The sequence below is a fragment of the Pholcus phalangioides genome, unplaced genomic scaffold, assembly GCF_987345545.1.
Source record: "Pholcus phalangioides strain wild (caught in Gottingen) unplaced genomic scaffold, Ppha-v1.0 ptg000017l_1, whole genome shotgun sequence".
NCBI classification, from domain to species: Eukaryota; Metazoa; Arthropoda; class Arachnida; order Araneae; family Pholcidae; genus Pholcus; species Pholcus phalangioides.
This window is the reverse complement of record NW_028301610.1, coordinates 67,720,421-67,734,226: the sequence shown is the minus strand read 5'-3', so window position 1 is coordinate 67,734,226 and position 13,806 is coordinate 67,720,421. Positions and strand designations below refer to the sequence as shown.

General features: G+C 37.4%; 1 protein-coding gene across 2 annotated transcripts in view; it reads left to right on the top strand.

The window, feature by feature from the left end:
* LOC149074672 (uncharacterized) overlaps nucleotides 1-13,806 on the top strand; it is a 363,805-nt gene that overhangs the window by 202,079 nt on the left and 147,920 nt on the right. For both annotated transcript variants that reach the window (XM_089247127.1, XM_089247128.1), the window contains exon 15: nucleotides 11,175-11,447. In XM_089247127.1, the coding sequence (XP_089103253.1) occupies nucleotides 11,175-11,447 (273 nt within the window). The remainder of the gene's footprint in view (nucleotides 1-11,174; nucleotides 11,448-13,806) is intronic.

Below are 13,806 nucleotides of genomic sequence, written 5' to 3'. Positions count from 1 at the left end.
TATAGCATTAATATTTTCCTACAATATAATTATAGTCAAGAGTTGTGAATTGAATATTTTCATTTGTTCTCTAGACATTATAGATATTTTGCTTGTTTATTATTTAAAAAAAATATTTTAATAAGTAAAAACTTAACTTTAAATAATGAACTTTTCTGCCAAAAATCTCTTACTTTATAAGCTCTCAAAAGAAATGACCATAAAAAAATAAAATGAATGTATACAGATGTTACCAAATTAAAATTGAGAAACTTTGAACTATAGTGTAGGAGCATACGTTGAAAATAAAGGTCCTGCTGAAAGTTTATATAAATTTTGTACACCAAGGTATATATGTTCCCTATATATAGTATATACATTACATTAAGGTATAGGGAACATAAAAAAATAGGTCTCATTCCCTTTAACATAGGGAAAGTTCTGGTTGAATATTATTAAAAATAATATTTAACCATTGATTTATTGAAATTTTTTCACATACTTTGGATTAAATATGCTATCCTATTCCATTAAAAAATTTTACATATCATCAATACTCAATTTTTTTAAAAATTTAAAAACATGCCTTAAAAACAGCTTGCACACATGATAAAATGGCATGACATAAATGTAACCATACAATATTTAAATTAAAATGAAGAAAGCAGTTCATTTTATAAAATGAACGAAAAGATTTCAGATCCATACACACACACATACATATATATACACTCAAACCTGTTTTTGTGAGGTGGATAGGGACCGCATAAAAAAAATCGCACAAAACTTCACGAGTAGCTATAAAAAATATTTTTCGCAACACATTTAAAAAGTATTTTTTTTATGCGGTGGATAGGGACCGCATAAAAAAAGTCTCACGTAGAAAATAACTCAAAACCTTATGAAATAACTAGAAATTGCTTTTTTAAACAAAATCAAGAAACGAGGCTCGGCAGCTACTTGGAATCTCGCCAAACCTTTTGGAATCTGATTTAGAAAATTCACATGCGAACATTTTTAAATATTTTATTTACATATATACTTATTTTACACATACAAAACTTTTCAAAATGTATAACCATTATCCTTCGTAGTCTGACAATACACAAATTTTCTTGTGGTAAACTGGTTCAAAATCACTTTCGTCACTTGAAGATACTACCTCGCACTCGTTTAGAGGTGACTTTTTTTCAGTTACCATGTAGTCGGTGATCATTTTTTGGGACGACTGTTGTTTCACTAGACACTTGTATATGTCTCGGTATCCAGATATACAAGATTGAAGCTCTTTTTGGAATTTTGAAGTTCTTTCAGAATTTACATCGATTGCAAGAAAATGACCTTCTAATTTACTGCAAAGTTGGAGTCCTGCATAGATTTTATCTGCTGTCATATAATGGGGTTCTTCTTGACCGTCAGTAACATCTGTTACGTAATTTATAATGTCATCATCCCTTACGGTTTCATCCTGAATCATTTCGACAAGATCATTTTCACTGAAAGTATTAAACCTCCGCCGATGCCATGTGCTAGCGTAACGATGTGATGAAATATCCAAAATCGAAAACACTAAATATCCGATCAGACCTATCAATTTTTTTTTATTGATAACTTCGTCAATTATGTTCTAATTTGATTGAAGTTTTCATATACCGCACAAAAAAAAATCGCACAAACAAAAAAATCTCACAAAAAAAAAAAATCACATAAAAACAGGTTTGAGTGTATATGAATTTTTTTTTTTTAATTTTTACTTAAATATTAAATAAGAATGAGTCAATGAAATTTCATTCTTTTAGTTCATTTTATGAATTGAACTGTTTTCTCTATTTTAATTTCAATATTGTATGGTTACATTTATGTCGTCGTTTTATCATGCACGCAAGCTGTTTTCGATGAATTTTTTGGAAAATTAGGTGTTAAAGATGTGTAAAATTTTATACTGGCATAAGATAGCATATTAAATCAAAAATTGTGGGAAAAAGTTCTAATAAATCAACTGTTAAATAGTAGGTTTAATGATATTTTAACTTTTCCCCATATTAAAGGGTATGTGACCCCTTAAGACGTTTATTGTTGTTGTAGCAAATAAATGAACATTACAAATACTTTGTAGAATAATGATATTTTCCTCATTAAAGTGATCAGAAATTTGCATGAATTTAATCTAACTTTAGTATACATAATGTAGTGTAGTGAATAATATACATTTTGGTTCAGTTAGTCAAATTGTAGTCCGAAGAATCACCATCAGATACATTGACAGTACGTGGTCACGAATTCATGCATTTTTCTTCATCACCTTCACATTTGTACATTTCTGTACAAAGGAGTTGTGTATTAACAAAAGAGCACCTCCCAGGTTGACACATACTAGCATTACAGCCACATGTAGTTAGTTCCATTATAGCATCTGGAGCAGGCAGTAAGGCTGTAATAAAACTTTTCTTAATACGATTAAATAATCGACGTTTGGGTGTACCCAAAATTCCAAAACGAACACGGCTATACATGTTTCAGAACTATATGAAGTTCCTTCATCAGTAGCAGAAACAAAGAAGAAAGAAAATATTGAAAAAACTCCTCATAGCGAGAGTTACTCGCTGTTGTAGACAAGAGTCAAATTCAAAATGAACCGGCAACAAAAGAGCAAGAGGACGGAAAAAAGAAGAAAAATGGCGGAACCAATCACAACCGAGAACGTGATAGTGATGCTGATGGAGAAGAATAATTATTGTAGAAACTGTTGCCAGATTTTTGAGAAGGGTGGTGTGCTAGATAGGTCGTTGACCAACTGCTTTGTGTTTTTGCAGTGTTGGGCTATGGATGAGCGGTTAAGGTCTTGGTTGCTTACGTATCTTCTATGCTCATTTAAACAGTATTTTAGGGCACGTTTAGTTTACAAAGATCCCATTGACACACTCAACAACTGCGGCATCTACAGCATTTCATGTACAGGCCAAACTAAACGTGCCCTAAAATACTGTTTAAATGAGCATAGAAGATACATAAGCAACCAAGACCTTAACCGCTCATCCATAGCCCAACACTGCTGGTCCTTTGACCATAAATTTGACTTCTCTTCTGCCAAAATCATCCAAAAATGTCCCTCACCGTCTGACTTGGATTTCTTCGAATCATTCCACATCAACAAAAACACAAACCAGTTGGTCAATGACCTATCTAGCACACCACCCTTCTCAAAAATCTGGCAACAGTTTCTACAATAATTATTCTTCTCCCTCAGCATCACTATCACGTTCTCGGTTGTGATTGGCTCCGCCATTTTTCTTCTTTTTTCCGTCCTCTTGCTTTTTTGTTGCCGGTTCATTTTGAATTTGACTTTTGTCTACAACAGCAAGTAACTCCCGCTATAAGGAGTTTTTTCAATATTTTCTTTCTTCTTTGTTTCTGCTACTGATGAAGGAACTTCATATAGTTCTGAAACGCGTATAGCCGTGTTCGTTTTGGAATTTTGGGTATGCCTAAACGTCGATTATTTAATCGTATTATCAAACCCAAAAGGTAATCTATTTCTAAAACTTATCTTCTTTATTCAGGACAAATTAGAATGTGTGCTAATAAATGCCAGGAGCTTGGATAATAAGAAATTTTTTAGAAACTATGATACCTGTGGAGGGCCTGGATCTTATAGCCACTACAGAATCATAGGCAAAAGATGAAGATGAATCTTTCTTACACATCTGAGGATGCAATACTTTTTTAAGAAATAAATGTGATAGGAAATGGGGTGGAGTGTTGATATATGTGAAATCATGTTTTAAGGCTAGAGAGTGTAACGTGCAGAGAAGTGATATTGAAACTATATGGGTTGAGCTTGAAAACAAACGACATCATAAACTTATTGTTAAGGTTTGTTACAATCCACCGAATAGGGATCCAAACTATATATCGCCAAACTTCATGATGAAATTTCCTACATGCGTAAGCGGGTGGTAATGCTAGGGATTTTTCAATTACTCGGATATAGATTGGGAGAATCTTTCAGCTAGAGATCAATATGAAAGAGTCTTTCTCAAGTTGGTGCTCGAAAATTTTTTGTATCAGCATGTATCAGAAGCCACTAGGGGTACTGCTATTTTGGATTTAGTTCTTACTAGTTCTGAGGATCTTGTTGAACATGTTTCGGTGGGGGATGAGTTTTTTTCCAGTGATTGTCGTGCCGTCAGTTTTCACTAACTTTTCTTCGGGTATGGTTGCTAACAAAAAACTAGTTCCTTGTTTTTGGAGAACTAACTTTGATGTTTTGAAAGGAAGGTTAGCAAAAGTTTTCTAAAACCGGTTAGAATCAGTAAGGGTGGTAAGTCAATGGGAAGAATTTAGTACGAAGCTGTCCTCTGTTTTGCACGACGTCATACCCTTTGTTCGAAAAAAGCGTGTTTGTACATCTCACCCCCTATGGTTCACGGATAGCGTGTGTAACCTCTATTTTGAGAAGAAAAAACATTCAGAGTGTATAAAAGTGGATGAGGTTACCTGAAATTAATTAGTGACAAAAGAAGGGTGTAGAAGAAAGCGATAAGGGATGGTAAAAAAGAAGTTGAATCTAGGTTGGCAGATAACATTGGCTCCGACCCAAACTCATTTTTTAGGTATGCTAATAATGAATTTAAGGGGACAGTTGGCCCCCTCTCGATAGGAGGGTCTAGGGTAGAGAGTAATGTAGATATGTGTAGTGCTTTCAATGATTTTTTTTATGTCGGTTTTTCATAGAAAATACTATATTAAATGTACGAGTGTTGCACGGAGTAATTAAATCCTCAGTGATATTCAAGTGGAAGATATGGATGTCCTAAATCTTCTAAAAAATTTACATGTGAACAAAGCACCAGGACCATGATATCTATCCAGGGAATGTGCTCATGAATTGTTGGGGCCAGTCGCGCAGATTTACAGGTTGCTGAGGATATGGTCCCAAGGGATTGGAAGCTTGATAATGTTGTTCTGATATTTAAAAAGGTTAGTAGACAGGCTTTGTCCAATTATCGTCTAGTAAGTTTGATGAGCTCTGTGATGAAAATTTTGGAAATTATTATCAAAAAGCAATTGATGAATTGGCTAGACAAGAATAGTGTATTGTCTGATAATCAGCATGGGTTCAGGAAGAGGAAGTCATGTGTAACTAACCTCCTTTGCTTCTATGATCATGTGACTAAGTCTTTGGGTAAGGGCAAAAATGTAGAAGTTGTTTACCTTGATTTCCAGAAGGCATCGGGTCCAACATGGTAAACTCTTGAAGCATTTACATGAGATTTGGATTGGGAGCAACTTGCTGAATTGGATAGAATCTTGGTTGAGAGAGAGGTTATAACGGGTTAGGATGAACAGGGAATTCTCTGATTGGACAGGCATCACTAGTGGAGTTCATTAAGGAAGTGTTCTGGGCCCCATATTTTTTTCATTTTTTATTGATAAACTCGATCAGGGTATTGATGGAATTGCTAGCAAATTTGTAGATGTGAAGTTAATGGGGGTAGTTGGAAATCAAAGCGATAGGGAGTTGCTCCAGACCAACTTAAACAGGATTAGAGTATGGGTAAATGAATGGAGCATGAAGTTTAATGTCGATAAGTGCATGGTCGCTCATTTTAGTTCAAACAACCCATGTTTCTCTTACGAGTTGAATGGTGTCACTATCCCGGATACAAGTAGGGCGACTGATTTGGGAATTCTCATTGACGAGCGGCTTAGGTTTTCTGAACGTTGTTCAGCAGTTGTAAAAAAGCAAATAAAATGCTCAGTTTTATTTTCAAAATGGTGTCTTCATGTTCTCTTAAAGTCATGCTTCCACTTTTCCGAGGCTTAGTTTGTCCTGGACTGGAATATGGTGTAAGGTTTGGAGTCCATTCCTGTTGAGGAACATAGACTTGGTTGAAGGGGTGCAGAGAAGAGCCACGCTTGTCCTCATGGCGCATGCAGCTTGAGTTATGAAGAGAGAGTTCATTTTTGAATATGTTTATATTGGATGAACGCATGTGTCGAGGAGATATGATCGAAGTGTTCGGTTTTCAATGGGATGGATAAGATGGACTGTGAACTTTTAATACACCGCCAATCGACTGCTTTTACAAGGGGACACCAGTATCGATTGGTGAGGGACAATGCAAGGTTATGGTGTCGCAGGGAATTTTTCTCTAATAGAGTTTTTTCTCTATAAAGTTGTCAATAAATGGAATAGCTTACTACCGGAGGTAGTAAATTGTAACACAATTGACACGTTTAAAAAGAAATACGATAAACATGTTGGTGTAACAAGGAAACAGTTATTTTCCGGATATTATGCTGAGGTGAGCTCGGAAAGAAAAGTCATCACGTCTCCACCGGGACTCGAACCCAGGCCCTCTTGCATACCGGGCAAGCATGCTACCATCTATACCACTGGAGACACATGAATCTGCCTTCCTAATTTCACGCACTGTGTCGTGAGGCGCTGAAGTAGAGGCATTAGTAGCCTCTCTTAACTTCAGGAAATGGCCCCCGGGTGGGACGGTTTAGAGAGATATAGATGGCTTTTTTCTCAGCCAGAGATATCAAGGAAACAGTTATTTTCCGGATATTATGCTATTATTATCTATATTATCTCTCTAAACCGTCCCACCCGGGGGCCATTTCCTGAAGTTAAGAGAGGCTACTAATGCCTCTACTTCAGTGCCTCACGACACAGTGCGTGAAATTTGGAAGGCAGATTCATGTGTCTCCAGTGGTGTAGATGGTAGCATGCTTGCCCGGTATGCAAGAGGACCTGGGTTCGAGTCCCGGCGGAGACGTGATGACTTTTCTTTCCGAGCTCACCTCAGCATAATATCCGGAAAATAACTGTTTCCTTGATATCTCTGGCTGAGAAAAGCCATCTATGTTGGTGTAAATCGAGGAACCATCCATACTTAGAATATGACAACCATAAATACATTTTATGGGCATTGTTTAATATTTTATGTATATATATATTGTTTATAATTTTTGTGATTGCATTTTTAATTGGGTTGCTGTATTTTAGTAATATATGCCATCCATATGGGCATCTTTTTCTCAGCCACCTCGTTGGGCATTTTACCTATTGTGGCCGTGTATTTGTATTTTCCAACTATGATTTGTTTTGTTGTTGTTGGTTCATATATATCTGATTCTATCCATGAGTCATCCAGAGCACTATTTTCTATGAACGAACTTAATGCACGTATTATGCAAAGAACTGTGTGAAGTTCTCCAATATGCAGAATTGAATTATCACCCTCATGGGTGAGAGATTGAAGTTTAAGACCACGACTATATACATCTACGTCAAGCAAGGTTGTTTGGTTTAAACCAAGTGGCTTTTTTAAAAAAAAAACAATTTACAGAAGCAAGCAGTTTTTTGCAATTTACAGAAGCAAGGTGTAGCAGAGTTAATAACAGAGTTTGCAAAATAATACAAAGTGGTTCATAGCTAATTATTAATTTAATTGATAGTAAAGTGAAACAAAAAGAAAACATGTTACATGACGCTTAGCACATACACAATACACAACCCAGTCTCCACGAGTACAGATATGGACTAATCACGAACGAACTGACTTGTCGGTACTACATATTTCAGTTGCCAAGTCACTGCTAAAGTTGGCGAGATATCGTAATTCAACAGGTTTTGTTTAATCATTTAATATAAATATACACTGCTGGCCACCGTAAATGCAACACCCTGAAGGAAGCATGCAAATAATATGAAATTTACAACATGCATTAGCGGAGGTGAGATATGCAAATGTTTAGAATTTCAATGCAGACGCACATCACGCGCGCCTGTGGCGCCACTTCAAAGCGCTATTTAAGGCTTGGAGATTTCGACGATTTGAAGTAATTTGATTCTTCGTCAATCGCCAGATTGAATTGCTTCCCTGGCCAGCTCGCTCTCCGGATCTTTCACGGATAGAAAACATGTGGTCCATGGTTGCTCAACGATTGACCCAGATTACATCCCCAGCTGCTACACCAGATCAACTTTGGCAACGCGTGGAAGCTGCTTGGTCTGCTGTACCCCAAGAACACATCCAAAGTCTCTTTGAATCAATGCCGAGGCGTGTGGCAGCGGTGATCTCCAACAATGGCGGCTACTCTGGCTACTGATTTTGGCAGGAACAACACTTCACAGAAGTCTATAAATTTAATCATTTGATGCTTGGTCAACATGTTATCTACAAAATAAATATTGTGGCGATATCTCTTGTCTTTCTTGGTGTTGCAATTTGGGTGGCCAGCAGTGTAAATCATTTTTAGTTTGGTTAAGCATGTGCGCACAAAAAAGTTTTTGTGAAGGGAAATGTATGAAAACTATTGGATACTTGCTTTTTCAATTTGATTGTCCACACCATTTTGAAGTACGTCGAGCACTTAACATCAACGATTCTGGTGACATTTTTGACCTCACTACCACTTTTTAACAGCGAAAACAAGCCACCTTTAAACTACACACAAGCGAGCAGAGCAGCGAAAACAAAATATCTTGAATGTGATGCTCTTATCGCTTGTCGTGGAATTCCTCTGCTGCATTGTGCGCCACTATATTTAGGCGCATTGGAATCAATGTGTTTGATTTCACTGCTCGGATCTCTTCTCCCCTCGTTGCTTTGCTCTCCATCTTACTATGTCTCAGTCTTAGATTGTAGAGTGTTTGAGGGATCTGAGTCCTGGTAGGAACAGAGATGAGAATTTTTCCAAAAATCAGTATCTCTACAAAATTAGCCAGTTTTTCTTTGGATCTTCTATTAACAAGTGGAGAGTACATCTTCCTCTAAATACAAGAAAAAATATTTTCGTTGAGTAGTTATCGTTATATCAAAAGGCAACATTATCATCACATGCCATCAAATTTATGTGGCTGTTGGCAGCTTCACTAAATCAACGTTTAGTATCACCAAAAAAAAATTCCTGCTTTTCAGTATTTATATGCTGTAAAATATTTTAATTGATTAGCTGATGAAAGAAATTCATATCGATGCATAGCCCCTGTAAAGGGGTTTATCGCAATCCACTTTGATGTATCACACAAAAAGTAGTGATAGCTAACATTTTTGGTGATTAGGTGATGCACAATACTGATATTATTAGATGTCCTTTAAAGAACTGAAATATGCAAGAGGAGTTAAAAAACATACTGAAGAATATTTGAAGCAAAAAATAAATAAAATTATTAAACATTGTAGCGGTTTCAAAATTCTCCTAAAAATATTGTTATAGAGGGGTTTATTATACACTATCTACCAATAAGTATTTGGACACCTATGCAAATGACGATATCTGCGGTCCTGAGATACGTCACGCCCTAAGCCAGTATATATCGTGTAGGAAACAACATCGGCATTAGTCGCATGCAAGATGCCGCGCAGTTCGGAGCTCTCTGATTTCAAGAAAGGTATAATTATCGGGTATCACAAAAATGACCGATCCTTAAGGGACATATCTAGCGAGCTGAAGTACCCAAAATCGGCAGTGGCCTATGTGATTAAGAAGTGGAAGGTGAGCTGTGATTGTCAGGATTTGTCCCGAGTCGGCAGACCAACGAAACTGGGAGATAGAGACCGACGGGTGCTGTCCAGAGAAATTCGGAAGAACCGCACCCAACCGATGGCCCTCATCCGCGAGGAGTTTCAACAGGCATCCTGGAGTATTGTTTCAATGAATACCATCCGTAAGGAAGCACATCTGATTAGTTTTCATGGTCATACTGCTGCCCATAAGCCTTTGATCACAAAGTCCAACCGCGTTGCTCGGTTAATGTGGTGCAAGCACATCGAAATTGGACCGTAGATCAGTGGAAATGGGTTCTTTGGAGCGACGAATCAAGGTTCACCCTCTACCTTTCGGATGGCAGGGTCTGGGTCTGGCGTCTGCCTGGAGAACATCTCCCGCCAGAATGCATTGTGCCAACAGTCAAGTTCGGCGGAGGTGGAATTATGGTCTGGGGGTGTTTCTCCTGGTATGGACTGGGACCCTTTGTCCCCATTCATAGTAAGCTCAACGCCGATGCCTACTGCACTATTTTGGATGACAATGTGCTTCCTACGTTGTGGCAGTTTTACGGGGTGGACTCCTGTTACTTCCAGGACGACAATGCCAGCTGTCATACTGCGAGGTTAACCAAGGCTTGGTATGGTGCCAATGGGGTTCATCGAATGGACTGGCCTGCCCAGAGCCCAGACCTCAACCCTATCGAGAACCTCTGGGACGAGTTGGATCGCCAAATTAAGGGGTGCCCTACCCGTCCAAAATCGGTGAAGGAACTGACATGTCTTCTCCCAGCCGAGTGGAAGAAAATACCACTAGCCGTCACACAAGGACTTGTGGAAAGTATGCCCCGGAGGGTTCACGCTGTAATTGCCTCTCGTGGAGGCTCTACCAATTATTGATTTTGAATAAAGTTAGTTTTTCTTTTCTATCACAGGTGTCCAAATACTTATTGGTAGATAGTGTAGTAAAGGATATGGTTGTTTCGAGAGAAGTTTAACATTGCGGACTATAAGTTATTCGAAACAAGATTTGAAAAAATACCACTGTGGAGGGATATATTATATCCCCCAAAGCAGAAGTTTTGCATTGTTCTGCAACAATCCCTTGGTTGACTGGAAATTTTCTGCTGTAAAAATTACCATAATAGTGTTTTCTACATTTTTCTTAAAATTCTTCCAGATTGTTATGCAGAAGCACTGATTGTTCTGCGACGTACGTCATAGAATTCAGCATATTCTCTGCTTTGGGGGTTGTAGCGAAGTTTCACTGTATATATATATCTGTTTTTTTGGCATTGTGAATAAATTGAGCACAAGTTTTTTTTTTTGTGAAATTTTTAAAACCGTTATTTTGACACCTTCTGAAATGTGTTTTTCCGTGGCCATCTTGAAGGAGTTTCACTGTATATTCATGTTGTATGGGAAAATTACGAAAGATCACAAAACATAAAGAGAAGCAAAAAAAAATCACCTGACGTATCTTAAGTGGAGAGAGAGTTTTATTTTTTTTTTAAACTGATAGCGATTATGTCATTAAAGAAGGCTGTGGGTATGACATCTGGCGGCAACATGCACACAGCTACTTTAACAACATTTTCAGCAGTTTCAATTAAATCAACCATCCAAACTAGTGAGTGTTTGGTAAACAACTTGACATTTACAAACATAATTTTCTTATTTATTTATCAACAGGTTGTTTTCAAGCCAAAATTTAAATGCAGAGGAGAACTAAGGACAAAGATTGAAGTTTCACCTACTGTTTCATGTACAAATGCCGTTACATATGGTGATCCACATTTGATTGAGATGGTTTTTCCATGCAAGTCACCAGAATTTATTTTAAGTCATGAAGGAAAATCTGAATTGAATTTCAATACTTCAGTAGAAGGAAGCATTGTCATCAAAAATGTAACTCTCGCCAATAAAGAAAAGAACATAGCATTTGTGAAAATGCATATAATACAGGTTTGTTTCTGATCACAATATGATTCAATTCATAAATGAAGAAAAAATATATGTTAACAAAATGCTTAAAATAGACACAAATTTGGAACGCCTTCTGGAAATCGAGATAAACTATGTCGACATTTTTGCCATTACCAAAGCTTTAATCATGTGATCATAAAACCAAAGGAGGTTGGTTACACATGGCTTCCCATTCCTGAACCAATGCTGATTTTTTGACAATATGTGGTTTTCTGACATGACTAAGTCATTGAAAGCACTACACATGCCTACATTGCTCTCTACCCTGGATGTGAATTCTCCTCTTGCCCTTAGAAAATGCTTGCTCCACACTTGTCCTTAACTAAGGAGCTGCTTAACAGAGAGCTTCAAGGAGAATTCCCCAAGATTCATTCTCCACTTCTCGTTAACCATTGTCCTTAGGATTACGTGACGGGTTGCAGAGAAAAAACCGGGCTTTCGGTTCGTTCAGTTCGGTTCTTCCGCTCAGTTCGTCGTTTGACCAATCAACGTAAAGCAAAAATTTTACAACTACTACTACGTATCGAAAATCAATATTTCTTCTACATTAGTGGCAACAATTACTTTATTTATATTATTTTTGGCTCGTACTTTTTGATTTTTTTTACATTGGCATGCACATTTGCTCTTACTTTTATACTTATTAATTTTTAGGTTTCATTTGAATAAGTTTTTTTCAGAGACAGTTTTTCATAAGATATAGTTTTTTTTCTGAAAATTATATACTTTTTTTCCCATTAAATTTTAACTAGCTTATCCCTTTAAGCCCGATCGATCGTGCGGGTGAGATACTTAGCAAACATTCATGTTTTCAAAAATTTCCCGGTCTTAAAGGGTTATGTAAAAAAAATTAAATATCCACGAAAGTATCTAAATTTTTAGATTATTCAATTTTTTTATAGAAATTTTTCACTATAGAGATTGTTAGTTTAAATATCTTAATTACTTGGATTTGTTTTTAAATCAGAATGTTGAGTTTCTTTTATGAAGTAAAAACCTTCCTTATTGGAAGTATGAGGAAATTAATAAGTGGGTATATAAGGGAAGTATGGGTTATAACATATCGTGGGCTCTTGAACATTTTATTCATTTATTTATCACACAACCCAGTAGGCAGATGCACTTACACTGGTAAGATTCAAACAAGAAACATAAAAAAAAAACATAAATCAATTGGAAAAACACTTCATATAAGGAGAAAAGTTAAAATCAACCAAGGAAGAGACGAATCCAGCATAGGGGGCAGAAACGAGGTCATGAGGCAGATTGTTCCACAGTCTAGCCGAACGGCATCTGAAGCCATATAAGTAGCGGTCGCCTCTGGCCACTGGAATTTTCAGTTGAAGACTGTGTCTACGGAGGTTAGGTCGTCTGTCCAAGACTTCGAAAAAAGGATTATCGGAAGGTAAATATACCATATTGTGTAAGTTTACTAAAGCCCTTTGGGGACTCTTGATGAGTAATATGTCTTTAATTTTGTACGGACACCACACCTGCGAGCAGTATTCAAGAATCGGTCGGACATGTGCAAAAAGCGAAAGACAAGGTATGGATATCGCACTTGCTGTACGCCAAACGTATCATATATGCGACTCTATTGGCCCTGCATACCATATTACGATAATGATCAGGGAAGTCGAGAGATCTGGATAAAGAAATACCCAGATCAGAGCATATGGTCAAGTGTTGTAAAACCTCAGGACCCATCTGATAACAGACGGGGTCGGTGGGTATGCCTAGATGCATAGAGCCACTCTTGACGATAGAAATAGGAAGATTGTTCTGGCTGCTCCAACAGAAGAGAAGAAAGCAGGCAGTCTCGAGGCCCATTGTGTGGTCCGTCGTTGAGAATAGCTTTATATCATCTGCAAATTGTAGAATGGGTATGGGAGAGACGACTTTAGCTATGTCATTAGCGAACAAGGTGAATAGAATAGGACCCAACACAGATCCTTGGATGACGCCGCTTGGTACGGGGCAACTCGCTGACACAGCCCCAGCAACTCGGACACTATGGACTCTGTCTGACAGTAGGACATGGATCGTCCTGACTATTTTGCCAGGAACACCCATATCGGTTAACTTTCTTAAAAGAATTGATCTGTCGACTTTATCAAATGCCTTATTAAAATCCACATAGATTACATCAACATTTTGACCTTCGTCGATAGATCTAGACCAACTGTTGTGGGCGACTAGATGCTGAACAGGTAATGAGCGGCCCGGTATGAAACCATATTGTGTAGGAGGTATAAGACCCATCTCAATTGCATATGGAAGGAGGCGATTGGCAATACATCTTTCGAAAATTCTGCAGGTGATGTCAGTCAAGGAAATC